We start from the raw sequence: 25,338 nt of genomic DNA, 5'->3' as shown, positions 1-25,338 counted from the left end.
TCTCCATGCCCATATATGGTGATGCATCAAAAACTGGACAGGTGGAGGTGTCTAAGCAGAAGTATTACACACACACATATAAATGAGCACACAACAAATAATTAAAATATAGTAATAAACAAATATAGACTGTCATGAGTAAACTAGCTCCAACAGGAGTGATGCTTACATTAAGTAGAACACATGAAAACAATATAGAGTTCTTTATAGTGTGTGTGTGTGTGCGTGCGTGCGTGCGTGCGTGCGTGTGTGTGTCTTACTGATGTAAACACTGGGTCTGATGTTCTGTTGTCCGTCAAACAGCTGATTGGTGAAGTGGCTGGTTTGGAGGCGGAGCTTGTCTCCCTCCGGGGTGAAGGAGAGAGGAAGAGTGCTGCTCTTGAAGAGGTCGGGCAAGGGAGGGCGGAGCTTGTGCGGGAGAGGGCGGGGCTTTTGGTTCAGCTGACAGCATCAGAGAGAGAGAACGCCAGTCTGACGGAGGAGCTCGCAGCCTTCAGGTGCACAAACACACCTGTTTCAGAGTCTGTTTAAATGTACACGTGTGTGTGTTTGTGTTTGACTGACCTGTGTGTGTGTGTGTGGACAGGACAGAGAGGGAGGTTCTAGAGACGAGTCTGTTCGAGCTCCAGCAGCAGGTTAATCAGATGGAGTCTCAGCGTGAACAGCAGGAGTCGGAAAACCAGAGCCTGAGACTGCGTACAGACACCATCACAGGTACAGCAGACTGAGAGATGGAGACAGAGATGAAGAGAGAGAGATGGAGAAAGAGAGAGATGGAGAGAGACAGAGATGGAGAGAGAGAACTGCAGCTCCTGCATTTCAAGCATTTTCCATCAATTTTCCTTAGCCTGGAGTGATTAACTACAAATGTAGAGTGTACAGTAAACTGGATCCATTAATATCTCATATGTCAAAGGGAACTTTGATTCTGTTACTAATTCTAGTCTAAATTATTCTTAAACTTTCTAAACTGTAACAGAGTCGACGATGGTAACCAAGTCGATGTTAACTGAGTTGGCAGTAACTGACTTGACAATAACAGTTGGTGGTAATCAAGTTGATGATAACCGTTGACAGTAATCAAGTTGACAATAACCGAGTTAACGATAACAATTGGCAATAATCAAGTTGACGATAACCGTTGGCGGTAATCAAGTTGACAATAACCAAGTTAGCGATAAGTTGGTGGTAATCAAGTTGACGATAACAGTTGGCGGTAATCAAGTTGACGATAACAGTTGGCGGTAACAGTTAGCAGTAATCAAGTTGACAATAACCGAGTTAACGATAACAGTTGGCGGTAATCAAGTTGACGATAACAGTTGGCAGTAATCAAGTTGACGATAACAGTTGGCGGTAACAGCAGTAATCAAGTTGACTAACAGTTGCCAGTAATCAAGTTGACAATAACCGAGTTAACGATAACAGTTGGCGGTAATCAAGTTGACGATAACAGTTGGCAGTAATCAAGTTAACGAAAACAGTTGGCGGTAATCAAGTTGACGATAACAGTTGGCGGTAATCAAGTTGACGATAACAGTTGGCGGTAACAGTTAGCAGTAATCAAGTTGACAATAACCGAGTTAACGATAACAGTTGGCGGTAATCAAGTTGACGATAACAGTTGGCAGTAATCAAGTTGACGATAACAGTTGGCGGTAACAGCAGTAATCAAGTTGACTAACAGTTGCCAGTAATCAAGTTGACAATAACCGAGTTAACGATAACAGTTGGCGGTAATCAAGTTGACGATAACAGTTGGCAGTAATCAAGTTAACGAAAACAGTTGGCGGTAATCAAGTTGACGATAACAGTTGGCGGTAATCAAGTTGACGATAACCGAGTTAAAGATAACAGTTGGCGGTAATCAAGTTGACGATAACACTTGGCAGTAATCAAGTTAACGATAACAGTTGGAGGTAATCAAGTTAACGATAACAGTTGGCGGTAATCAAGTTGACGATAACAGTTGGCGGTAATCAAGTTGACGATAACCGAGTTAAAGATAACAGTTGGCGGTAATCAAGATGACGATAACAGTTGGCGGTAATCAAGTTGATGATAACCGAGTTAACGATAACAGTTGGCGGTAATCAAGTTGACGATAACAGTTGGCGGTAATCAAGTTGACGATAACAGTTGGCGGTAATCAAGTTGACGATAACCGAGTTAAAGATAACAGTTGGCGGTAATCAAGTTGACGATAACAGTTGGCGGTAATCAAGTTGACGATAACCGAGTTAACGATAACAGTTGGCGGTAATCAAGTTGACGATAACAGTTGTCGGTAATCAAGTTGACGATAACCGAGTTAGCGATAACAGTTGGCGGTAATCAAGTTCACAATAACCGAGTTAACGATAACAGTTGGCGGTTATCGAGTCGACGATAAAAGTTGGCTGCAACAGTTGACATTTTCCATCATGTTGTGCTTTAGCTCCAGATGCTAACCTGAAAGCAGACTCCACATGGCGCCTCTAAAACACAACTGTGTGCATTTTCATCATATTATTGTTTTTAATTGATTGATAAATGAAGTGAATTGACTGAAATATCACAGTAACAGAGTCGACACATCATTAATCTACTGTTGCTGAATCCTAAACCTTTTGCTCAAATAAATGAGCAGAACCATGCGCCTCAATGCCTTCCAGAGTTTACAGCCACAGGAAGTGACATCACTTGCAACAAGTCACCTGCTTTTTCTCTCAGTGCTTTACGGGTTGTTCTGGCTTTTTAAACTGATGTAACAGAGTTGAGCAGAACACAGAGACACACACTAAATGTGTTTTTAGCACTGAAATTACAGATAATACAGAAAATAGAGCGTCATGCTAATGTTTAACTGAGTGGAGTAAACACACAATAAAAGATGAGAATTAGACTCAATTATTTGATGATAACTGAAGCTGAATGTATGATTCAGGAGGTGGAGATGGTCAGAAATAGGTACAGTGGGGTCTTTAAGTTCATATATACAAAACAAAACGTCGCTAAATACACATACTGTGTGTGTGTGTGTGTGTGTGTGTGTGTGTGTGTGTGTGTGTGTGTGTTTAGCGGAGCTGAAGCATCTGCGTGCTGAAAGAGAGACAGTTGTGTGTGAGACGGAGAAGCAGAAGGAGGCTCTGAGAGATGCGCTGTCAGCCGTGCAGCAGGAGACACAGCGAGCCCAGCGCACTGCCCTGTCTGACCACCAGGAGGAGCTGCAGCGGCTGGCCAATCAGAAGGTCAGCCTACACCTGACTGATAAAACATTAGGAATCATGAGGCATCGAGCTGTCTAACTGACCCTGTGAGTCCTGTAGGAGGCGCTGCGCTGCAGTCTGGAGGCTGAACACCAGGGGGCGCTGCGGCGGCTGCAGGAGCACCAGGAGGAGCAGAGGAGCCGGCTGCAGGATGAGCGAGACCGGCTGCAGGAGGAGCTTCGGTGTCTGCAGCGCGACCGCGACCAGAGACTCTTACAGGCTGAAACCGACAAACAGCAGGTCAGAGTCACGCTGGAAGCTGGTGTGTAGAGTTAACGTTCAGAACTGAAGCTACATTTCAAACATTGTCCTGAACTGGAACGTTAGACAACAAATGTGACATTTAAACAGTAAAAGTATGGACTATAACAGAATTGACAATAATGACGGTAACAGTTCACCATGGTAACAGAGTTGACTACAGTAATAGAGTTGACAATGGTAACAGTTGAATACAGTAACTATGGTAACAGAGTTCAAAATGGTAGTAGTTGACGACGGTAACAGTTGACTACAGGAACAGAGTTGATGACGGTAACAGGGTAAACGATGGTAACAGATTTGACGAGGATAGCAGAGTTGACTACGCTTACAGTTAACTAACAGTTCACTATGTTAGTATTTGACAACGATAACAGAGTTGATGACTGTAACATTTGACTACAGTAACAGAGTTGACAAGGGTAACAGAGTTGACGACAATAACAGAGTTGACTATGCTTACAGTTCACTATGGTAGTAGTTGACGATGGTAATAATTGACTACGGTAACAGAGTTGATGATGGTAACAGTTGACGACGGTGACAGGGTAAACGATGGTAACCGAGTTGACGACAATAACAGAGTTGTCTATGCTTACAGTGGACTATGGTAGTATTTGACAACAATAACAGGTGACGACGGTAACAATTGACTACAGTAACAGTTGACTAAAGTAACAGTTGACGACGGTAACAATTGAATACGGTAACAGAGTTGACGTTGGCAATAGAGTTGACGATGGTAACAGTTGACTAACAGAGTTCACTATGGTAGTAGTTGACGAAGGTAATAGAGTTAACAATGGTAAGAGAATTGATGACGGTAACAGAGTTGACGACGGTAACAGTTGACTAACAGAGTTTACTATGGTAGTAGTTGACGACAGTAACAGTTGACTACAATAACAGTTGACTAACAGTTCACTATGGTAGTAATTGATGACGATAACAGTTGATGACCGTAACAGTTGACTACAGTGACAGAGTTGACGACAGTAACAGAATTGACTCTAACAGAGTTCACTATGGTAACAGTTGACGACCGTAACAGACACTCTAACAGGGTTGATGACGGTAACAGAGTTGACATTTTCCATAATTGTGTGCTTTAGCTCCAGATGCTAACCTGAAAGCAGACTCCACATGGCGCGTCTGAAACGGTTCTATGCATTTTCATCACATTATTGTTTTAAAAAGAGAGAATGAGAAATTCACTGCAGCATCACAGTAACGTACTTAATCTGTCATTGGTGTATCCTAAACATTTTACACAAGGAGCAGAATAACCACACGCCTAAATACACATTCAATCATTATATTTGAAAAATATAATGTTCAGGCTCTGTCGGTGAAGGATCTGGAGGCGGCGGTGCTGTCGGAGAAGCTGAGTGCCCTGCAGGCGGAGCTGAGTACTGCCACAGTGGAGCTGGAGAAGCTGAACCGAGAGACGGCGGCGTTTAAAGACAAGGAACGGGTCAGCAAACAACCACACCGCTAACCGTTAGAGAGCATTATCGCTTTCCATCCAATCGTAATACAGCATTATTTCCATAACATCAACATATAGTAATATAGCGGAGGTTACTGAGAGTTTTATTTCAGTATGTTGATGTTCTTCCTACTGAAATTAATTATTGAGTAGGGGCCGGGATATTTACTCTCTCTAATCAGTGTGTGTGTGTGTGTGTGTGTGTGTGTGTGCCTAGGCTGCGGTTGCGTGTCTAAATGCAGAAGTGCAGGATCTGCGCAGTCAGCTGCAGGACGCCACGACTGCACACGCTCGAGAGCTGCGCAGACTGCAGGAGAACTGCGGAGACCAGCAGACGCGAGCCGACACTGCACTCACAGAGGTTATGCATTATCTGTATCATGGCTAGAGCTGCCGTCTAGTGCTGTGAAATGAGCATCTGGCAATTCAGTGTTTGACGTAATCTCAACTGAAACATGAAGAGAGGGCGGGGCATAGAGTAGCCCCTCCCCTTTAATAAACTAACTGCCATTAGTGTTTAGTTTTCTCACATCACTGCCAGTGAGAGTGGTTGAGTTAAAGCACATCAATTGAACAGCCAATGAGAAGAAGGGGGTGTGGCATGTGAGACACTAGAGAGCATTTGATTGGTCAGTAGATTTGATGAGAAACTGAAGTATGAGAAGACGACAGAAGTATCTTTGATGCATTTAGGGGAAGAGACAAACTGCAGACTTCATATCAGGGGTATATCTCCCAGGTGTGGATGTTCTGGAGCCTCTTGAGCAGGGGTCACCAATGTCATTCCTGGAGGTCCAGTGTCCCTACAGGGTTTAGCTCTAACTTGCCCCCACACACCTGCCAGCGTGTTTTAAGTATATCTAGTAAGACCTTGATTAGCTTGTTCAGGTGTGTTTGATCAGGGTTGGAGCTAAAATCTGCAGGACACCGGACCTCCAGGAACAAGTTTGATGACCCCTGCTCTAGATTATAGATATCCTGAAGACTAACACACCGATACTGACATCTACAACACTTTATTTTCACCTGAGCTAAACAGCAGAACTCAATTAAAGACATGTTCTGCAGCTGGAGGAGTGTCGCACGCTCCTGTCGACCGCGGAGGAGAGCCGAGACGCCGCCAGACGAGAACTGCTGGAGGCGGAGACACGTTTGTGCCAGATACGAGATGTGGGGGAGGGGCATAAACGAGAAGAGGCGGAGCTACGGCGCTCTCTCAGTGATGTCTCCAAGGAGAGGGACGCTCTCAGCCAATCAAACGGCCAGCTGAGGGAAGCCCTGAGAGCAGCAGAGAGCGAGAGAATCAGGTGATATATATTACAATAGTCTCACTCCATTTAGAAAACACATCATGAGATGTTAAAGGTGCATGTTAATACATGTTTGTTTATCTGAAAATCAATGCTAGCGTCAGTTATTCTGCTGTGAGAGTGTCGGAACGTCTGTCTTTGTCTTGATCTCTATAACCAGCCCACTGCCAGTTCACCCTCTTATATTTCAGCACCATGGGTTGCCAGATGGTGGAAAACTGTGTTTCATTTCAGTCTTGAAGGCTGTCGATGTATGCAGACGCAGCTGAAATTGCGCCCTCTGGAGGACAGATGCAGAAATCACAGGCAGATTTAGAGTTCAGAGACACACGAGGGGGTTTTAATTAGTCAATAATATAAATATTATAAACGTAAACATTCGCTGAGCGGCTTAAATGGCTCGCTTCTGTTTGTGTCATCAATCTGGCAACCTGCGTGTGTGTTGTCGGAGGGGTCAGGTGTAAATCCCTCACCTATGCTTTGAATTTGGACTGCAGTACCGCGTTCAACCACTGGGGGACGTTTCTACAGGCCTCCTGAACTGCGCCTTTGATTGATTTGTGTGTGTGTGTGTGCTGTAGAACTGGGTCGTAACCTGTGCTGTGTGTCCTCTGTCAGTGTGAAACGTGTGTGTGAGGAGCAGCAGCAGAAGCTGTGTGTGCTGGAGGAGTGTGTTTCGTCTGCGCAGACGGAGGTGTCGGAGTTGCGGAGCTGCCTGCGGGAGGTGGAGAAATCCAGACTGGAGGCCCGCAGGGAGATGCAGGAGCTGCGCAGACAGGTGCGTGTGCGCAGCTGAAGGCTTTGGTCAGTGAGTGTGTGCAGCAGCAGTGCGGTGATCTTTAGTCTTGTGTGTGTGTGTGTGTGTGTGTGTGCAGCTGAAGGCTCTGGACAGTGAGTGTGTGCAGCAGCAGCAGCAGTGCGGTGATCTTTAGTCTTGTGTGTGTGTGTGTGTGTGTGTGTGTGTGTGTGTGTGTGCGTGCGTGCAGCTGAAGGCTCTGGACAGTGAGTGTGTGCAGCAGCAGCAGCAGTGCGGTGATCTTCAGGCGCGTGTGTGTGTGGAGCAGCAGAAGCAGCAGCAGTGCAGTCGAGAGCTGAACACAGTAAAGCAGAAACTCACAGATGCAGACGCCGCCACACACACACTGCAGAAAGAGGTCAGTCAGACACACACACACACACACACACACACACACCGCTTTCATTAATGGAAATACACAGTACAGTGAATTGACAACAGATAAACTAAAACTAGCTGAAGCTAACATCAGTCCCTGCGGTATTATAATATTGTGATATTGCGCTTGTATTGCTGTGACACTTGCACATCTTTACTCTCGTGTGTGTGTGTGTGTGTGTGTGCAGCTGTCGCTCCTGCAGCGGCGTCTGGCCGAGAGCGAGGCGTGTTTGCGCAATCGTGAGCGTGAGCTAGCGGCGCAGCTACAGGAGGCTAGCGGCACGCAGCAGAAGCTCCAGGACGAGGTGTGTAAGCTGAGTGTGCGCTCTCAGACGGCTGCAGACACGGCTGCGCAGGTGCAGCTGGAGCTCAGTGCGGCGCAGGGTCGGCTGGCGGCCACCGAGGCGGAGCTATCGCGAGCGGAGGCGGGGCGTCGCGACCTGGAGTTCCGCCTCTCCAGTCTGCAGTCGGCGCTCACACGTACGCTAGGCATTGGCGCCAGTGGGCGGAGTAGCAGCAGGGGGCGAAGTCCCACAGGCTCCTCCCCTTCCTCTATGACCTCAGGGATGATGTCTCGCCATCGGAGTGTGTCTCCACTGCACTGCTCACTATCGCCACCCAAAGGTCAGAGCCTGTACTTTATTTTAAAACCCGGTCAATAAAAGCCGTTCTGGAGTCTCATGGTTTCTGCTTCCTCCCTCAGATGTGGCCAATCACGTGTCTCCTGATAGCTCCATGATGCTGCGGCCGCTGTCTCCAGAGCGCAGTGACGGCCCGCTGCCCGTCGCCCCGCCCGAGCTGGAGCCACAGGAGCTGCGCAGCCGCCTGAGGGAGTTCTTGCTGGAGCTGCGGGACGCACAGAGGGAACGGGTGACCAATCACACGCCTCACACACTCATATATATCTATCTATATATATATATACAGCAGGGGAATAAGTATTGAACATGTCATGTTTGTTCCTGGGAATACTATTTCTAAAGGAGCTGCTGATGTGGAACTGAAGCAGATTTTGGGTAAAAACCCAAATAATACAAACATAAACATAAAACAAAGCAAATCTGACAGATGAGTGATGTGTAATAACACTGGAACAACAGAAGGAGAAAGAGCTGAACTAATTTAATTATTGAAGCTTAAAGACGCCTCTCATATGGAGACTGAAGCCTCGTGCGTTGCTCAGGTGTGAGTTTCTCACAGACTTCAGCAGTGTGTGTAAATCTTGATGCTTCTGTGAGTCTCGTCTATCAAATCTGAGCTTTATTCTGTATTCTCTATTGGATTCGGATCAGGTGATTGGCTGGGCCATTCTACAGCTTGATTTTCTTTCTCTGAATGCATGCGATGGTTTCAATGAAGTGATCATGTGACGTGTGCGCAGGACGAGGTCAGGGGTCAGCTGGGGTCACTGCAGACGGAGTTACAGGAAGTGACGGGAGAGAGAGACTCCGCTTACCAGCGCCTCACTCAGCTGCACAACACACTGCAGGAGTGCCAAGAGGGTAACACACACACACACAAATAGATGTGATGTCAGATCTGGCTGCTGTTTGTTGACGTGTGTGTGTGTGTGTGTGTAGAGAAGCGTGCTGCAGATGCTAAGCTGTCGTCGGCTGAAGCGCAGCTGCAGGAGCGTGACGAGTGTATGCGGAGAGCAGAGCGGGAGCGGCGAGCGCTAACCGAGCGAATCTCAGAGCTGGAGCGGCAAATGCTAAACACTGACACCGAGCGCAAGCGTGTGGAGGTCAGACGCTGTTTACACAACACTGCCATATGATTGTAGCTGCTATGCTAATAGCATGCGTCGCCCCCTGCAGGAGCAGTGCAGTCAGCTACGTGCGGGAGAGGCGCGGCTGGAGGCGGAGCGGCGGCGACTGCGAGAGGCGCTGGAGGCTGCGGAAGGGCGGGGCACAAGGGTGGAGTTGGGGAGGCGGAGCCTAGAGGGAGAGCTACAGCGAATCAGGCGGAGTCTGGCAGAGAAGGAGGCGGAGATTCAGACAGCTCACCAGCGACTCGAGGGCGCCACCAAACAGGTGAGGGAAGATTACAGTGCTCATTTTTCACATGGAAGTCTTCGTTAAAGTGCTGTATAATGACTATAGCTATAAGGCTACCGATGATCACTGTGTGTGTGTGTGTGTGTGTGTGTGTGTGTGCGTGTGTGTGCGTGTGTGTGTGTGTGTGTGTGTGTGTGTGTGTGTGTGTGTGTGAGGTGTCGGAGGCCGAGCTGCGCGTCTCCTGTCTGCAGCGGGAGCTGGAGCGGCTGACAGTGCAGCTGTCTAAAGCTCAGGATGGAGAGCGTCTGCTGCAGGAGCGAGTGCTGTCTCTCTCTCACAGCCTGCAGGAGGCCACAGACGCTCACAGCGCCACCCACAGCCGTCTCACTGCACTGCAGAAGAGCCTGAGCCAGGCGGAGGGAGAGCGCAGACAACTGCAGGTCAGTCAGTCAGACAGACTGATCAGATGGTCGACAGATGGACGGTCAGACAGACGGACGATTGACAGATGAACAGATTGACGGTCAGACAGACAGAGGTCAGACAGACAGACAGATGGTCGACAGACACACGGACGATTGACAGATGGTCGACAGATGGACAGTCAGTCAGACAGACAGATGGTTGACAGACAAACAGATGGACTGTTAGACAGACGGTCGACAGACGGACGAACGGTCAGACGGACGACAGACAGACGAATGGTGAGATGGTCGACAGACGAACAGATGGTTCGCCAGACAGACAGACAGACGAACAGATGGTTCGACAGACAGACAGACAGACGGATGGTCAGTCAAATAGGTCAGACAGACGAACAAATGGATGGTTAGACAGACGGTCAGACGAACAGATGGACGGTCAGATGGATGAACAGACAGACAGATGGACGGTCAGTCAGACAGGTCCGACAGACAGTTGAGAGACAAACAGGTTGTTGGTTAGACGGACTTTCAGACAGATGGTCGACAGACGGACAGTTAGACAGTTGGTCAGAAAGACACACGGTTGACAGATGGTCAGACAGACAGATGCTTGACAGACAAACAGACAGATAGATGGACGGTCAGTCAGACAGATCCGACAGACAGTCAACAGACGAACGAACAGTCAGACGGTCGACAGGCGAACAGATGGATGGTCAGACAGACAGACGAACAGACGGACAGTCAGTCGGACAGACGGATGGTTAGACAGACAGAAGGACGAATGGTCAGACGGTCGACGGACGTACAGATGGATGGTCAGACAGACGAACAGACAGATGGTTAGTCAGACGGTCAACAGACGGATGAACAGACAGATGGTCATCAGACGGTCAGATGGATGGTCAGGCAGACAGGTCCGACAGACAGAGAGACAAACAGGTGGTTGGTTAGACAGACAGTGGACAGATGGACGAACAGACAGACAAACGGTCAGACGGTCGACAGACAAACATGGTCAGACAGACGGTCTATGGAAGGACGGACAGTCAGATGGTCGACAGACCAACAGATGGACAGTGAGACAGACGGTCGACAGATGGACGGACACACTGGTGAACAGACAGGCAGACAGTCAGACAGATGGACAGATGGTCGACAGATGGACAGTCAGACAGACAGACGGTTGACAAATGGTCAGTCAGACGAACAGACAGACGGTCGACAAAGGAACAGACAGACGATTGGTCAGACGATCGACAGACGAACAGTGAGACAGATGGACAGACAACTGGTTGGACAGACAGACAGACACGCACACACAAACAGACACACACACGCTCATTCAGCTGAGCATCAGGTGTGTATTCTCTGCTGTGTGAGCTGCAGGAGCGTGTGGATGCACTCAGAGCCTCAGCTGCAGACGGGAAGCGCAGTACAGACGCCCTCACTGAGCGCGTGCAGACGCTGCAGACGGAGCTGAAGCAGAGCCAGCAGAGCAGAGCAGAGCTGGAGACGCAGCTGCACAACACACAGCAGGTGAGCATGAGCATGCTGCAGTCATGTTTTCCTCATGATTAACAGATGTATGTGCGGCTCTGTGTTGAGCTGAAAACTGAACTACATTTATAAAGCTCAAACTCAGGAGTCAGGCAATCCAGTTCAACTGGAGAATTGAGTATGATAAAGAGAGACGCGCTGGTAATCTCCTCTGTGTCTCTGATAGACTCAGAGCTGTGGCAGCGCTGGTGTAACTCTGGGGTTCTGTGCTAGTTCCTTTACCTGCACCAGAAACGCAGCCCTGATGATTTATTACCATGCTGAATAGTTAATAGTGACAGTAATGATCTCTCCGCTGCTGTCAGGCTCTGCGTCTGCGCTCGGAGACTCTGGCCGCGGCTCAGCTCAGTCTCCAGGCTGCGCAGACAGACAGGTCGGCTGCAGAGGAGCGTCTGCGCAGTCTTCAGAGAGCTGTCGCCCTGCTGGAGACCGAGAAGAGGGATGCAGAGAGACAGGCCGTGAGGATGGAGAAAGACAGGGCGGCGCTCAGGAGCACACTGGACAAGGTCACACACACACACCTGTCTGTCTGTCTGTCTGTCTGTTGTCCATTTTTCGTCTGTGGTTTGTCTGTCTTGCTTTCTGTCGTCTGTCTGTTCATCCATTGTCTGTATCTGTCATTTGCCTGTCTGTCTATCCATCTGTTGTCTGCGTGTCATTTGTCTGTTTTTCTGTCTGTTGTCTGTCTGTCATCCACGTGTTGTCCATCTTTCTATCTGTCGTCTGTCTGTCTTCCATATGTTGTCTGTCGTCCGTTTGATTGTCATATGTTGTTTGTCTAATCGTCTCTCTGGCCATCTCTTGTCTGTCTGTTTTTCTGTCCTTTGTCTGTCTATCCATCTGTCTGGCCAACTTTGTCTTTCCGTTTGTCATTTGTCTGTCTGTCTGTCTGTTATCAGTGTGTCTGTTATCTGCCATCTGTATGATATCCATCTGTCTGTTATCAGTGTGTCTGTTATCTGCCGTCTGTCTGTCATCTGTCTGTTATCAGTGTGTCTGTTATCTGCCATCTGTATGATATCCATCTGTCTGTTATCTGTCTATCGTCTTTGTTATTCGTCTGTTATCTGTTTGTAGTCTGTGTTATCCATCTGTCGTCTGTTATCTGTCTTAAGTCTGTCTGTTATCCATATGTTGTCTGTGATCTGTCTGTCTGTTGTCATCTGATGTCTGTTATCTGTCTGTAGTCTGTCTGTTATTCATCTGTTATCTGTCTGTCATCCATATGTCATCTGTTGTCTACCTGTCGTCTGTCTGTTATCCATCTGTCGTCTGTAATGTTTATCTGTCATCTATCTGTCTGTAGTTTGTCTGTTCTGTCATCTGTTTGTCTGTCGTTTCTTATCCGTCTGTCCGTCATCTCTCCTTTCCTGTTGTCCGTCTGTTATTGGTCAGTGTTCTGAGGTGTGTGTGTGTGTGTGTGTGCATGCGCAGGTGGAGCGTCAGAAGCTGCAGACGGAGGAGAGCAGTGTTCGTCTGAGTGTGGAGAAGAGTCGATTGGACAGATCACTCAACAGCACAGAGCAGGAGCTGCAGGAGGCACACACACAGATCACACTGCTGCAGGTGTGCGCACGCACACACACACACACACACACACACACACACACAGATCACACTGCTGCAGGTGCACACACACACGCATACACACACAATCACACTGCTGCAGGTGCCCGTGCACACACACACACACAAATCACACTGCTACAGGTGCGCGCGCACATACACACACACACACACACACACACCGATCACACTGCTGCAGGTGCGCACACACACATACACGCATTGAGTGGGACAATGGCACTTTGCAAACGGTTTAAGACCCCTTTGACAGTGAATGTGTGCTATATGCTCTGTGTGTATGACAAATTAACAGTGAGTGTGTGTGACTGATTAACAGTGAATGTGTGTGTGTTTTATGCTGTGTGTGTAAGGAAGAGTTAATCGGCATCAGGCGGAGGATCGGTGTGTGTCAGGTGAGTATGAGCTGTGTGTGTGTGTGAGTGTGTGTGTGATGAGCTTCTAGTCCAGTAGAGCCGCGGTGGAGGGTTAGCGCTGCTCCTGCTGTGTGTGAACTGAAGGTGGCGCTGCTGTGTTTCAGGCTCAGCTGGTGGAGATGGAGCAGAGTCACCGCGGCTGCGAGCACCAGAGCCGTCAGCAGGAGGAGGCGGAGCGGGAGGCGGAGCGACTGCGGCTCAGCCAGAGGGAGGCGGAGCGCACACTAGCGGCCCGCGAGAGAGCACACCGGCAGCGGGTCAGGGGTCTGGAGGAGCAGCTCAACACCCTGAAGGAGCAGCTGCAGCAGGAGATCCGGAGGAGGAGCCCGGCACTGCCCCCCGCACTCAGCTGACCACACCCACTGCTGACTGCAACCTCAGCTGACCCCGCCTTTCATCTGACCACAGTGGAGGTGCCCTCTGCTGACCACAATCTCAGCTGACCCCCTCAGCTGACTCACTGCCCTCCGCTGACCCCACCCTCAGCTGATCCCCAGCACTGCCCCCCACCTTAAATTAAACTTACTTACTATACTGTTCAGCCCAATAGTTGGGTTTGTCCATATTTGACCCAACTATGGGATGAAACAGCCCAGCAGTTAGTGTATGGATTATGTAAACGGTTTATAACTACGCCAGCATGCTACAGGCAGATCTACATGTGTTGATTTGAAACACAAATGTTTATGATAATCAGACAAACTAGAAAGCCTACAGTCCCATGATGCACTGCCACTGTCTCCGTCCACCTGTTCACACACACATTATGGAATATTGCATGAAAACGGCTTCATTGAAATGCCAAGATGCGCATACATTGATCAGATAACAGAAACTGCTCATAATCCTGTACGGATCACAGCCCACGGTTCAGAACACGCCACCTGCAGATCAATACGTTGTTCACTTGTAGATTAATCCTGAATATGTAACGATGACAGAGAGATGGCCTCTCACATCACTCAGATCACACGTATGAAAGCTTTTCAGCTTCCCTGTAAAGTATGATGGCAGAGGAAGCTGTGTTGGGTTATTGGAGATGTGCTGCTGGGTTTCTCAGGTTATTAAAGGTGTTTTAAAGGTTGAGAGAACAGCTTATAGTTCAGATAACACCGCTGATGTTGATGGTGCAGATTATAAATCACCATCATGTTCATTCAACGACACTCAGAATTTACAGTTGTAGGCAGCAATCACATTATTTGATCAGTAGGTGGCGACACCAGCCATTAAAAATACACCACAGAATAACTTCAGAAATGATCATGAGCAATGAAACATGAAGATTAATGAGTGAAGAACTGAACCATTTATGGACCATGAGAATAAAAATAGATATGAATTGTATGATTTCTACATTTAGTGTTATTATCAGCAAGAGAAGTAGTAACAGCGAGTTTTACACTGAATATTAGAGTTTATTTCTATTCAGCTGATTATTTCCTGTTATTATTTTTAATTAAATTACAGGTATTAGAGCCAAAAGGGTCTTGCAGTGCTGTTTCTGTAATAAATAGAAAACTAATTATATTTGTCATCTCCTTTTTGGCTGATCCGTCACTAAAAAACTCTACTGTGATCTGAACCGGGAGATCTGTGATCATTACACCACTAGTGTATCCACATTTCAGTATTTTGAGCACTCGTTGGCTGTGCTTCATGGGAGGGGGCATTTCCTGCACAGCATTATGGGTAGTGTAGTTTTGTAGAACTAGCATCACACAAGTTTTAAAAATAAGTTGAGTTAATGTGAAGAGATTAATGAACATTCCACCGTGCTCAGCAGGTCTGTTTTTAAAGCTTTATGAGTTTATTTTATTATTCCCAGAGCTGACTACAGCTGAGTATTTCTAACCTCACTGAAACAGTAAATGTAGGATATTTTAAGGGCCTAGACTTTTTTATGGAGATTTTTACAATGGTAATTCAGGCCTGTAGCCAGGGGGGGTTCGGGTGGGTCCAGAACTTGTCCCATACATGAGCTCATTTGTACTATTGACTGCTGTGCCATCATAAATAGTGAAAATAACCCATGGAAGAGAGCTTGAAGACAGAAATGTGATGTGAAGTCCTCTTTCACTACTGAGCGACTGTAATGTTAAATAGAAAAAACATTGACTAAATCTTCAACCTTATTCTGGAAAGAAAAATGACCAATAAAAAGCTGTGAAGCACCAAAAGCTCATTTTGAAGCAAATTAAAGGTCATTTTAAAATTAAATTGTGCAAATGTACTTCTTTACAAGAGAGGCTAGAAAATTGGGAAGCTCTGCGTTGTTATTATTATTATTATGTTTTATTTTTTATTATTTAAATGGCCAATATCTGACTGAGGACAGCTGACTGTGCTGCCTGTTTGATTGATAAATGTGTATTTTAAACATAAGTATAAATAATGTTTTCCATATTGCTTTATTCTAAACCTTTAGGAAATGTTTTTGGTACATCAAGAAGTGTAGTTAAGATGACCATCTGAGCGAATGCTGACTAAAATAGAGCTCAAAATATCACCAACATGCACAGTTAAACAGAAAATGAGGTGAATAAATGAAAAAAGCCCGTTCATCAGGCTGGCTATGGGCCTGTAATGAAGCACAGTTTATTCTTAAATGACCTCACTGTAATCTCGTTAGCATCACTGTAATGTGACGTTTGTTCATGTATTATTAATAATCTTCAACACTGACACACACGTGAATGTTTCTCTGTAATATTTACACATTATTAGTGTTTTTAAACTCGTAACTAATCTTCATTTGATTGATTGTGAATCGCGGCGTTGTGAACATGTTTACTGTCTGTAACTCATAAAGCTGTTTACTGTAGTTTACTCACACAAATTCCCCAAGTTATGGACTCTTACCTGAGAGATGGTCGATATTAAAGTGTCCAGCTTCATGCTGATGTACGAATGTTTACACAGCAGGTAAGAAGCTCGCCGCGGTGTTGTTCAAATGTCGTGTCGATTTGAAAGGTCTGTCTACAGTTCCAGTGCGGTGGCCGCGCGCTTTTTAACCCCCGCAGCGCGCGCAGACATTTAAAATAACGGACTCTCACTGACAGCGATATTGGCGGCAATTCACCGAGATAAGACACTAACGGCTAAATATACCAGTCATTGTTATTTTAATACTGTCTGCAATAATATTACGGTGCAAGTAACTTACAGTTATTCCAAAAATAAACTAATATAGTCATCGCGCTTTAGAGCTTCATTCAACAAAACAACATTACTCTGACATAATAATAATCATAAATATTTGAATGAATAGTTTACTAGTGTTTTTCTTTGTGTGTGTGTGTGTGTGTGTGAATCAGATGATTTTGTAACGTTACTTTTATACACATTAAAATGATTTGGAAATGTTTAAGCTTTAAGATCTGTTCTTTAAAACAAAGCCCAACACTAGTTAAATGTACAGTACAAAAATGTTTATTAATAAATTGCAAAAACCGTTAATATTACAGTACATGGCGAGTATACAGAAGCCGAACCCAGTTCATCAGGTGGTTCTTGATGAGGGATCAGTGCTGGTAGGTCTTGACCTCTGACCTGAGTTCAGTGAAACTCACCGTATGACAAAATAAACAAGTAAACAGTACTGGACGACGAGCAGACGATCTCTCGTCCTCCTGCACCAGTGTAACGTATACAATAGCACCATAATATTCTGATTATTACAGTTTACATGAGCCCAGAAAAGAAGAGTCTGATGGACAGAAACGGTACGCAGGTACACAAACACTGGATTACACACACCGCTGCATTCTGAGATGTGGCCACTAGAGGTGCTGTAGCACACACCAGCACAACATGTCTTCAAATTCACTTCCATCTTGTAGCTAATTTGAAGAAGACATTAGCTGCGTCCGAAATCGCATACTTACTATATAGTATGCTCAAAACAGTATGCGAGTCGAGTAGCATGTCTGAATTCAGTGTTATAAAAACAATAAGCGAGAAGTTCCCAGTTGACCTACTACTACTACTGAGAGATAAAGTCGATCTCATAATGCACCGCGAGATAATTCAGGAACGGAACTGAAGCAATGCGACTGACGTGGGTAGGTCATGTGATCATGACAAACGGCCAATGCAGTAAGTCCGACTTCCATTCATACTATATAGAATGTACTTTTCTAATGGTCGTGTAGTAAATTCAAATTCACACGTAGTACCCACTGGAGTAGGAGGCGATTTGGGACGCAGCCATAGTTGAGGTTAGCATCTTGGTGATGAATAGCACATCTGGTTTAGCGTCAGACATTTGACAGAAGTTCTTGTGTTACGTATGCTCAGGGTGTGTGTTCGCATACATGCGCAGATGTTTTGTCCTACAGGTGTATAGTGTCTGACAGGCAGTACCAGGGCTTGTGTGTGTGTGTGTGTGTGCGTTTAGCAGGATCCACAGCTCCTAGCGCAGCTGCTCCCCATCGCCCCACACTGGCCACTGAGCGCCATTACGCCGCAGCGGGAGAACTGGTCACGACACAGATCCGCTGCAGGAGACAGGTCAGATTAGTGTGTGTTCGAGTGCATAATAACAGTACTCACACACACACACACACACACACACACTCACACACACTCACCTCTCAGGAGCTCCTCATGAGCACACACCGTCCTCACACAGATCTCCTTATTGATCACATACATCCTGCGCAGACTGAGAGACACACATAAAGCAGAGCCGTTAACGCAAGACACACACACACACACACACACACACACACACACACTGTGAAAAATACACATTTTAGATGAAATCTTTGATCTCAGAAACTATAAAAATGAACAAAATTAAGAAACTGAGGGATGTTACTGCAGTGAGCTGTATTGTTTAATCTGTGAGCTGTTCTAAAGGCCGACTGATTCTTCTGTGCTGAGCGTACGCGGTAGGTCCAGTGTAGGCTTTCCTGTACGCTGATGCGCACCGCTCAAACAATTCAACAGAGTGGTGCAACTGAGAGTTTAAGGAACTGTGATTGGTCGGCTTCTTATGGGTGTGGGTGGGGCTGAGAGCCATTGGGCGGAGCAAGGCCAGTGGCGGGAGTGTTTAAAGGTGGATGCAGTGTGGTTTCAGTCATGTATACAACTTTAATATTACTTTATTTAAATCAGATTGTGTTTGGAAACTACACACTTACAGACTGATTTCACACAGCCGCCATTTTAAAAGTGAAATCGAGGCTGCGGTGGGAAGAAACGCAGAAGTATCGCCTGAGTCCCACAGAAACCTTGTGTACCTGGCTGTATATGTTATCAGCAAAGAGACACAGATTGATCATTTCACCGCCTTCTGAGTGACCCGAAGGTCCATTCTGAATCAATAGTGAAAATAAAAAGGGATATCAGAGCTCAAGCTAAGGGAAACGGCACTAGTTAGCTAATGTTTTCTTTCCCAAACACACTGTTCAGATGCCATTCATCAAACTCAAGGTAATGAACTGATTCTGTCACTATATTAGACTTGACCCGATACTGAATTTCAGTACTGAAATGTAAAATAATAACTCATGTGATGCTGTTTGATGCTTAATATGTTTTTAATTGTTTAAATTAAACTGAACTGAATCATGTTAAAGTGACGTCTGCATTTGGAAATCAGGGTACCAGCTGGAGGGTTGTAGTCCACAGCATGTTGCTGCAGTGTTGACAGCGCTCATCCTATACTTCTGGGTTTAAAATGGCGGCTGTATGAAATAAGCATATAGGATTCCTCTGTAGACGCCCTCTAGTGGTCACATGTGGAAATTCATTCAGCATGCCAACTCTCAATGTGAATTATGGGTATTTTCTATGTGTGCATGAGTTGTGCACTTGTTATTGTAGTGCATTGTGGGATTGATTGAGTGCACTTCAGAACATCCTCTATGGGTTTGGACACTAGAAATGGCTGCTCCTTTGAATAGTGCACTATTGAGAGTATACAGCCCTGCTTAGTTGAACACTAATGTGGAAACACTGATGTCACAAAGCAAACGTGCATTATGGGAGATGTAGTTTACAGTCAATACACCATATTTAAACAGCATAGTAAAGCTGGGTTCACACTAAACGTGAAGCAGCACGTCACTCGCTCTAGACTCTCCATCGAGTTGCCTTGACTGTGAGTGTAATCTACTCGCGCACATACTTTAATTGACATTGGTTGAGACTCGTACGCTCCCGCGGGCCAGAAGATAAGGACATGTTGAGTTCCACATGTGTTTATTTACACTGACCTGTAGAAGCAGATGCTGTTCAGACACTGTTTACACGGCTGATGGACAGAATAGAGCCGAGTGCAGGGATACTGCTCCTCACGGCAGTCTGACACACACACACACACACACACACACACACATCAGGAGCGAGGCAGCAGAATATATACAATACATTTTGAATAGATAATAAGAGCTCGTCAGCTTTAAAGATGTTTGAAGCTTTTACGTTTGAAGTTTTTAAGGTCAAGAGTAGCTTAGCATGATCATTTACTGCTAAGTGCTAACATGTTCATATCTGCTAGTAAGAATGCAAAACTTAGCATCTTAGTTTAATGTTTAGCACAAGGCAAGCATGAATTAACACATTAGTAGCTTGCTTAGGATGAATTAGCATGTTGTAACACTTAGCATAAGTTGTCACATGAACCAGCCAGTCTGAGAGCGCTGATCCTATAGAAACGATGACTTTAGCAGTTGCTTTTTATTTATAAAGCGTGATTTAATCTGCTATACTGAATGTTGCGCTATCAAGTGAACCGTCTGTATATTTCTGTACTCTCGCTAGCATGTATCCGAATGCTGCTGTTAACATATTTAGTACATGGCTAGCATGAATAGTATGTTGTTTTCGATTTTAACATGTTGCTAGCAGTGCGTTAGCAAAAATGTTCCAGATGCTAACATGTTGTCCTGCATTTTAACACAATGTGTAGCATGTTTAGCACATGCCGCTAGATAAACTAGACAGATGGGTGCATAGACTATAAATATTAAACACAACAGAAGCTTCGCTAGGCTTCTGGGAGTTCAGAGGGATAGTTCATCCAAACACAGGAAAGTTCTGTCATCATTTACTCTCCGTTTACTTGTTCCAAACCCGATCCAACACAAAAGATGATGTTGGAAACCTGTAACCATTGACTTCCATTGTATCTGTTTTTCCAATGATTACAGGTTTTCAGCATTCTTCAAAATATCTTCTTTACTGTTCAACAGAAGAAAGAAACTCCAAGGTTTGGAGCCAGTCGCGGTGAGTAAACAGTACATTTAGATTTCTGTGTGAACTACCCCTTTAAGTTTCTTGGCTATTCGATTGTGGTTTTTAGGAAAACCGTGAGTCTGATTGGTCTGAAAAGACATAGCTGACCGAGTCAGAGCAGGCCGAATGACCGAGCCAAGTCTGCTGACTGTAGACATTAGGCTGTGGGAGGAGTAGCAGTCAGAAGATTAATCTCAGAAGAATTTTGAGTTCAGGCCAGAATAATAAAGTATATAAACACTGCTGGACGTCCAGTTGAGCCTCAGTAATCCTGCTATTCTCTTACCCAGGGGTCCAGGTTCAGTCGGCTCTGTCTGGAAATCCACCACTGGAATTAAAAACACCATATTCATGACAAGGAAACCATAAAAATACAGTTAAACACATAATAAAGCAGGAAGTGATGCGTGAGAAGCACACCGTTCTGTCCAGGCCCTGACGTCTGAGTCTGTAAAATCTGCTGCTGGTCTGAGGATGAGAAACACAACAGACGTGTTGAAATCAGAATAATATTAGATTATTACTCAACACGTTCAGCTACTGATGCGCTGCAGCCACTTACAGAAGAAGGGGTCGTAGCTGTTGCTGTTACCTGTGGGCATGAAGCACAGGTGATGTGTGTTTAGTGTGTGACGGACAGCAGAGAAACTCTAGAGCAGATACACACTCACCGAAGATGTCTGAATAATCATCATCATAGTTCTGGACCTGAGCCAGCAGACCTGCAGAAACACACCAGACCGTCAAGGTGTGTGTGTGTGTGTGTGTGTGTGCGTGTGTGTGCGTGTGTGTGTGTGTGTGTGTGCGCGAGCATGTGTGTATCTCACCTGGCACTGACAGCAGAAGCAGGTAACAGAGTCTCATAGTGTCTGTAGAAACAGATTGTCTTCAGTGCTGTTGATCTTCAGCGAGAGTTTGAGGATCCTCCATGTTTAAAGGTCAAATGAAATGGAAGTGTTGTAGATGTCAGTATCGGTGTGTTAATCTTCAGGATATCTATAATCTAGAGTCTCCAAAACTCCACATGTAGAAGATATAAACACCTAAAGTCTGCAGTTTGCCTCTCCCGCATAACTGAATCAAGAGTCAGTCGTCTCCTCATACTTCAGCTTCTCATCAAGTCTACAGACCAATCAAATGCTCTCTAGTGTCTGACATGCCCCGCCCCATTCTTCTCATTGGCTGTTCATTTGATGGGCCAAATACCAAATAATACCTGTGCGAGTATAGCCACATTCACCACCGGGAGGCGCTATAGTCACTCTCGTAGGAGATCCAAAATAATAAAGTAATGCAACAGGAGCACCCGAAAGCTCCGCCCCTTTAACTACATGAGCTAAGCTGCGACCGCTGAGTGTGTGAAGCGTCCGTCGTTACACACCTGTGTAATTGCGTGCATTATTCAGGTATTTAAAGTGCACTTATTATTATTAGAGTACTGAGTGTGAACGCACTACTGACACTATTATACTACTAAAGGGTGTAGAATAGTGCAGAAATATGCTGGGTGTATCAGAGTGTGCTGGGAGAACTTAGCATCACATTAGCTTAGCATAGATCATTGAATTGGATTGGACCATTAGCATCTTAATGTTGAGATAACTTTCCTCTTTAAAGCTAAGACCAATGGAAAATGAAAATATATTGAAGTGAAAAGCATCTGAAAATAGTTTCCGGCTTGGTCACTAGGCAACAGCGCTGTGTAATATTATCGCGCTGGTCCAGTCATGGTACAGCAGTGACGTTCCTTAATTATTACGCCAGAATGAGAGTATAGTTCCAGCCATTTCAGCCTATATGACCACTTATTTTCCATCAGTGTCAGTAGATGATGAACCGACAGTAGAGTCAGGCTTTAAATAGCAAAATGATCCACATTCTTTATTTTTATTTGAGTGAGAGAGATGCTAATGGTCTAATCTGAGTCAATGATCTATGCTAAGCTAAGCTAAAAGTGCTCCCGTCAGACCTGGAGATCAGCTGAATGAACTTAAACATGGTAAAACTACACTTTAACTCTGTCTGTCTGTCTGTCCTTCTATCTATCTATCTATCTATCTATCTATCTATCTATCTATCTATCTATCTATCTATCTATCTATCTATCTATCTATCTATCTATCTATCTATCTATCTATCTATCTGTCTGTCTGCTGTCTGTCTGTCTGTCTGTCTGTCTGTCTGTCTGTCTATCTATCTATCTGTCTGTCTGTATATCTGTCCATCTGTCTGTCTGTCTGTCTGTCTGTCTGTCAGTCTGTCTGTCCTGCTGTGGCCCCTGAGACTCCTGCACTCCTCTATTGTACTGGTGTTTTTTTCTGCTTTTCTTCTTTTCTCAGAATTGAGCCTCGAGCGCCACACACACACACACACACACACACACACACACACACACACACACACACACACACACACACACACACACACACACATTCCTGTCTGTCTCTCGCTTCGCTTCCTAGAAGACTTTTCTGTACTCTTCATTTCCCTTCTCTTCTGTCTCTCTCTCTGTGTGTGTCTGTCTCTCGTTTTTTTGACCCCCTAGTGAGACGAGGACACACAAACACACACACACACACACACACACACACACACACTCCCATTCAAGACATATTTCTTCAGTTTGTAATATCAAACCATTAATAGTCATGCAGATATTGATCTGTTTAACAGAACACACACAGTCAATGTAAATACAGTCTGTGTGTGTGTGTGTGTGTGTGTGTGTGTGTGTGCAGACATTCCTCAGTGTGTGTGTGTGTTGTAGCATATGCTGTAGCTCACATCTGGGAGTCATTAAACCCCCTTTAGACCCTCCCCCAACACACACACACACACACACACACACACACACACACACACACACTCCTGCTCTCTTCTTGTTCATTATTATTCTTTAATAGGCTTGCTGCACGAAACTCTCCACATCTGTATGTGTCTCCCTCTCTCTCTCTCTCTCTCTCTCTGTGTGTGTGTGTGTGTGTGTGTGTGTTTGTCATTTGCCCCTGGCTGTAATTCAGCTCGTCCTCCCCCAAACAGCCGAAGCCCCCCAGCAGACTCGCGGATGTGAACACACAGCTCTGTATATGTCAGTACGCTGTTCCTTCAGTCGCGTGTTCGGGTGTATCTCGCATTAATAATGATGGAGGACTGTAAACTCATTAAACGAGCTTCATTAGCGGCTATAATCCCCCAGCAGTGTAATGTCATGCAGGCGAGCGCGTATAACACACACAACACGATCTCTGACGCTGATATTTAACGCTCTGATCATAATATGAGGAATGAATCGCTCACCTCTGATTCAGTCCTTTATTCCTCGACTGATGCTCCAAACTCAGCGGCGGAGGCTTCAGCGTCGCCCCGCCTCTGCGCGCTCAGCCCCGCCCCGCCCGAGCCCCGCTGCCCGCCCACCGTCCTCAAAAAGCGTAAATATGTGTTTATTATGTCTTTTATACAACAAATCTACATTATAAAAGCATCACATCTCTGCTCTGAAGCATTGTTCGCTCGTTTGTTAATGACTAGTTACCGTTGGCTAATCACGTGACTCGTTTAAACCGCTACATTCCGATTTAACGGTCTTTATTGAGTATATTAATATATTAGTTTTGCATCCTGAAAAATATTTACAAAATGAAAGCGTCCATCAATAATCTTATTATATTATTAATTTACTGTTTCTTTCAATTAAAGACTTTTTTCAGTAGTTTTTAGTTGTTTTAATTATATTACAGCAAGAAGGTCACAGGTTCGAGTCTCGGCTGGGTCAGTTGGTGTTTTCTGTGTGGAGTTTGCATGTTCTCCCCGTGTTGGTGTGGGTTTCCTCCTGGTGCTCCGGTTTCCCCCACAGTCCAAACACATGCGCTATAGGGGAACTGATCAACTAAACTGGCGGTAGTATGAGTGTGTATGGGTGTTTGCCAGTACTGGGTTGCAGCTGGAAAGGCATCCGCTGTGTAAAACATATGCAGGAATAGTTGGCGGTTCATTCCACTGTGGAAACCCCTGATGAATAAGGAACTAAGCTGAAGGAAAATGAATGGATGTTGATCTGTGTGAATTTAAACTGCTTTAATTCCAAATATATTTAGATTTGTGTTTAGATGTGGACTGAGAGTCTGGAATAATTATTATATTATATCTAAACATAGTTAAAGTTTAATAATTGTGTTTAAAACTGAAGCGTACGCTATTAATCTGCTTATTTTATTAGTTTGATTTTCACAAATTAACCAGCTGCTCCTATTAGTAGATTTAAATCTGAAATAGTAACACAGTAATAAGATAGAGCAGCAGAACTCTTCATGTGTGAGCTGTCTTTATATAAACAATGACTCGTGTGTAGATTTGAGAAAGCTTACAGCACATTAATCTGACGTGTATTGTTTATACTGGATATATTCATATGAAGATATTACTTTTAGATATTTTAGTTTGAAGCTTGTGTTATTAATCTGCTTATTTTAGTACTTTAATATTCACTAATGCAAACCTTCGAGAGAAAAATAACAGCTTTACGTCGCTTTTAATCTGAAATATTAGCAATAATAATAGAAAAGCTAGATGAACTCTTCACTTGTGCTCAGTCAGTCAAATCTTTATTTAATTATTGAGTTTGGTGAACTC

General features: G+C 45.2%; 2 protein-coding genes across 2 annotated transcripts in view; one reads left to right on the top strand and one right to left on the bottom strand.

Moving 5' to 3' along the window:
- LOC130215835 (rootletin-like) overlaps window positions 1-16,769 on the top strand; it is a 30,301-nt gene extending 13,532 nt beyond the window's left edge. The window contains exons 18-36 of the mRNA XM_056447680.1: window positions 304-497; window positions 587-714; window positions 3,061-3,230; window positions 3,309-3,488; window positions 4,849-4,983; window positions 5,216-5,359; window positions 6,067-6,305; window positions 6,927-7,086; window positions 7,295-7,462; window positions 7,671-8,106; window positions 8,186-8,352; window positions 8,864-8,984; window positions 9,063-9,226; window positions 9,300-9,515; window positions 9,695-9,919; window positions 11,294-11,443; window positions 11,770-11,970; window positions 12,899-13,030; window positions 13,569-16,769. Of these exons, the coding sequence (XP_056303655.1) occupies window positions 304-497; window positions 587-714; window positions 3,061-3,230; window positions 3,309-3,488; window positions 4,849-4,983; window positions 5,216-5,359; window positions 6,067-6,305; window positions 6,927-7,086; window positions 7,295-7,462; window positions 7,671-8,106; window positions 8,186-8,352; window positions 8,864-8,984; window positions 9,063-9,226; window positions 9,300-9,515; window positions 9,695-9,919; window positions 11,294-11,443; window positions 11,770-11,970; window positions 12,899-13,030; window positions 13,569-13,817 (3,579 nt within the window). The 3' untranslated portion in view covers window positions 13,818-16,769. The remainder of the gene's footprint in view (window positions 1-303; window positions 498-586; window positions 715-3,060; window positions 3,231-3,308; window positions 3,489-4,848; window positions 4,984-5,215; window positions 5,360-6,066; window positions 6,306-6,926; window positions 7,087-7,294; window positions 7,463-7,670; window positions 8,107-8,185; window positions 8,353-8,863; window positions 8,985-9,062; window positions 9,227-9,299; window positions 9,516-9,694; window positions 9,920-11,293; window positions 11,444-11,769; window positions 11,971-12,898; window positions 13,031-13,568) is intronic.
- A 111-nt stretch (window positions 16,770-16,880) lies between these two features.
- On the bottom strand, window positions 16,881-24,073 carry mfap2 (microfibril associated protein 2). Its single transcript, XM_056448185.1, has 9 exons — window positions 24,007-24,073; window positions 21,537-21,633; window positions 21,381-21,431; window positions 21,272-21,301; window positions 21,130-21,177; window positions 20,996-21,037; window positions 19,689-19,776; window positions 18,057-18,130; window positions 16,881-17,963 (listed from the first exon to the last, which is right to left on the bottom strand). Exons 2-9 carry the CDS (start codon window positions 21,571-21,573, stop codon window positions 17,860-17,862), a joined length of 474 nt encoding a protein of 157 aa, XP_056304160.1. The 5' UTR covers window positions 21,574-21,633; window positions 24,007-24,073; the 3' UTR covers window positions 16,881-17,859.
- Between the last annotated feature and the right edge of the window lie 1,265 nt (window positions 24,074-25,338).

The sequence above is a fragment of the Danio aesculapii genome, chromosome 22 (genome assembly GCF_903798145.1).
Source record: "Danio aesculapii chromosome 22, fDanAes4.1, whole genome shotgun sequence".
NCBI classification, from domain to species: Eukaryota; Metazoa; Chordata; class Actinopteri; order Cypriniformes; family Danionidae; genus Danio; species Danio aesculapii.
The sequence above is the reverse complement of the archived record's forward strand: the minus strand, read 5'-3'. Positions and strand labels throughout refer to the sequence as shown.

Coding starts and splice junctions, on each gene's coding strand:
- mfap2 (XM_056448185.1), bottom strand. CDS start 21,573: ATGAGACTCTGTTACCTGCTTCTGCTGTCAGTGCCAG. Junction 21,178..21,271: donor CAGCTACGACCCCTTCTTCT/GTAAGTGGCTGC, acceptor TCTCATCCTCAG/ACCAGCAGCAGATTTTACAG. Junction 19,777..20,995: donor GACTGAACCTGGACCCCTGG/GTAAGAGAATAG, acceptor TGTGTGTGTCAG/ACTGCCGTGAGGAGCAGTAT.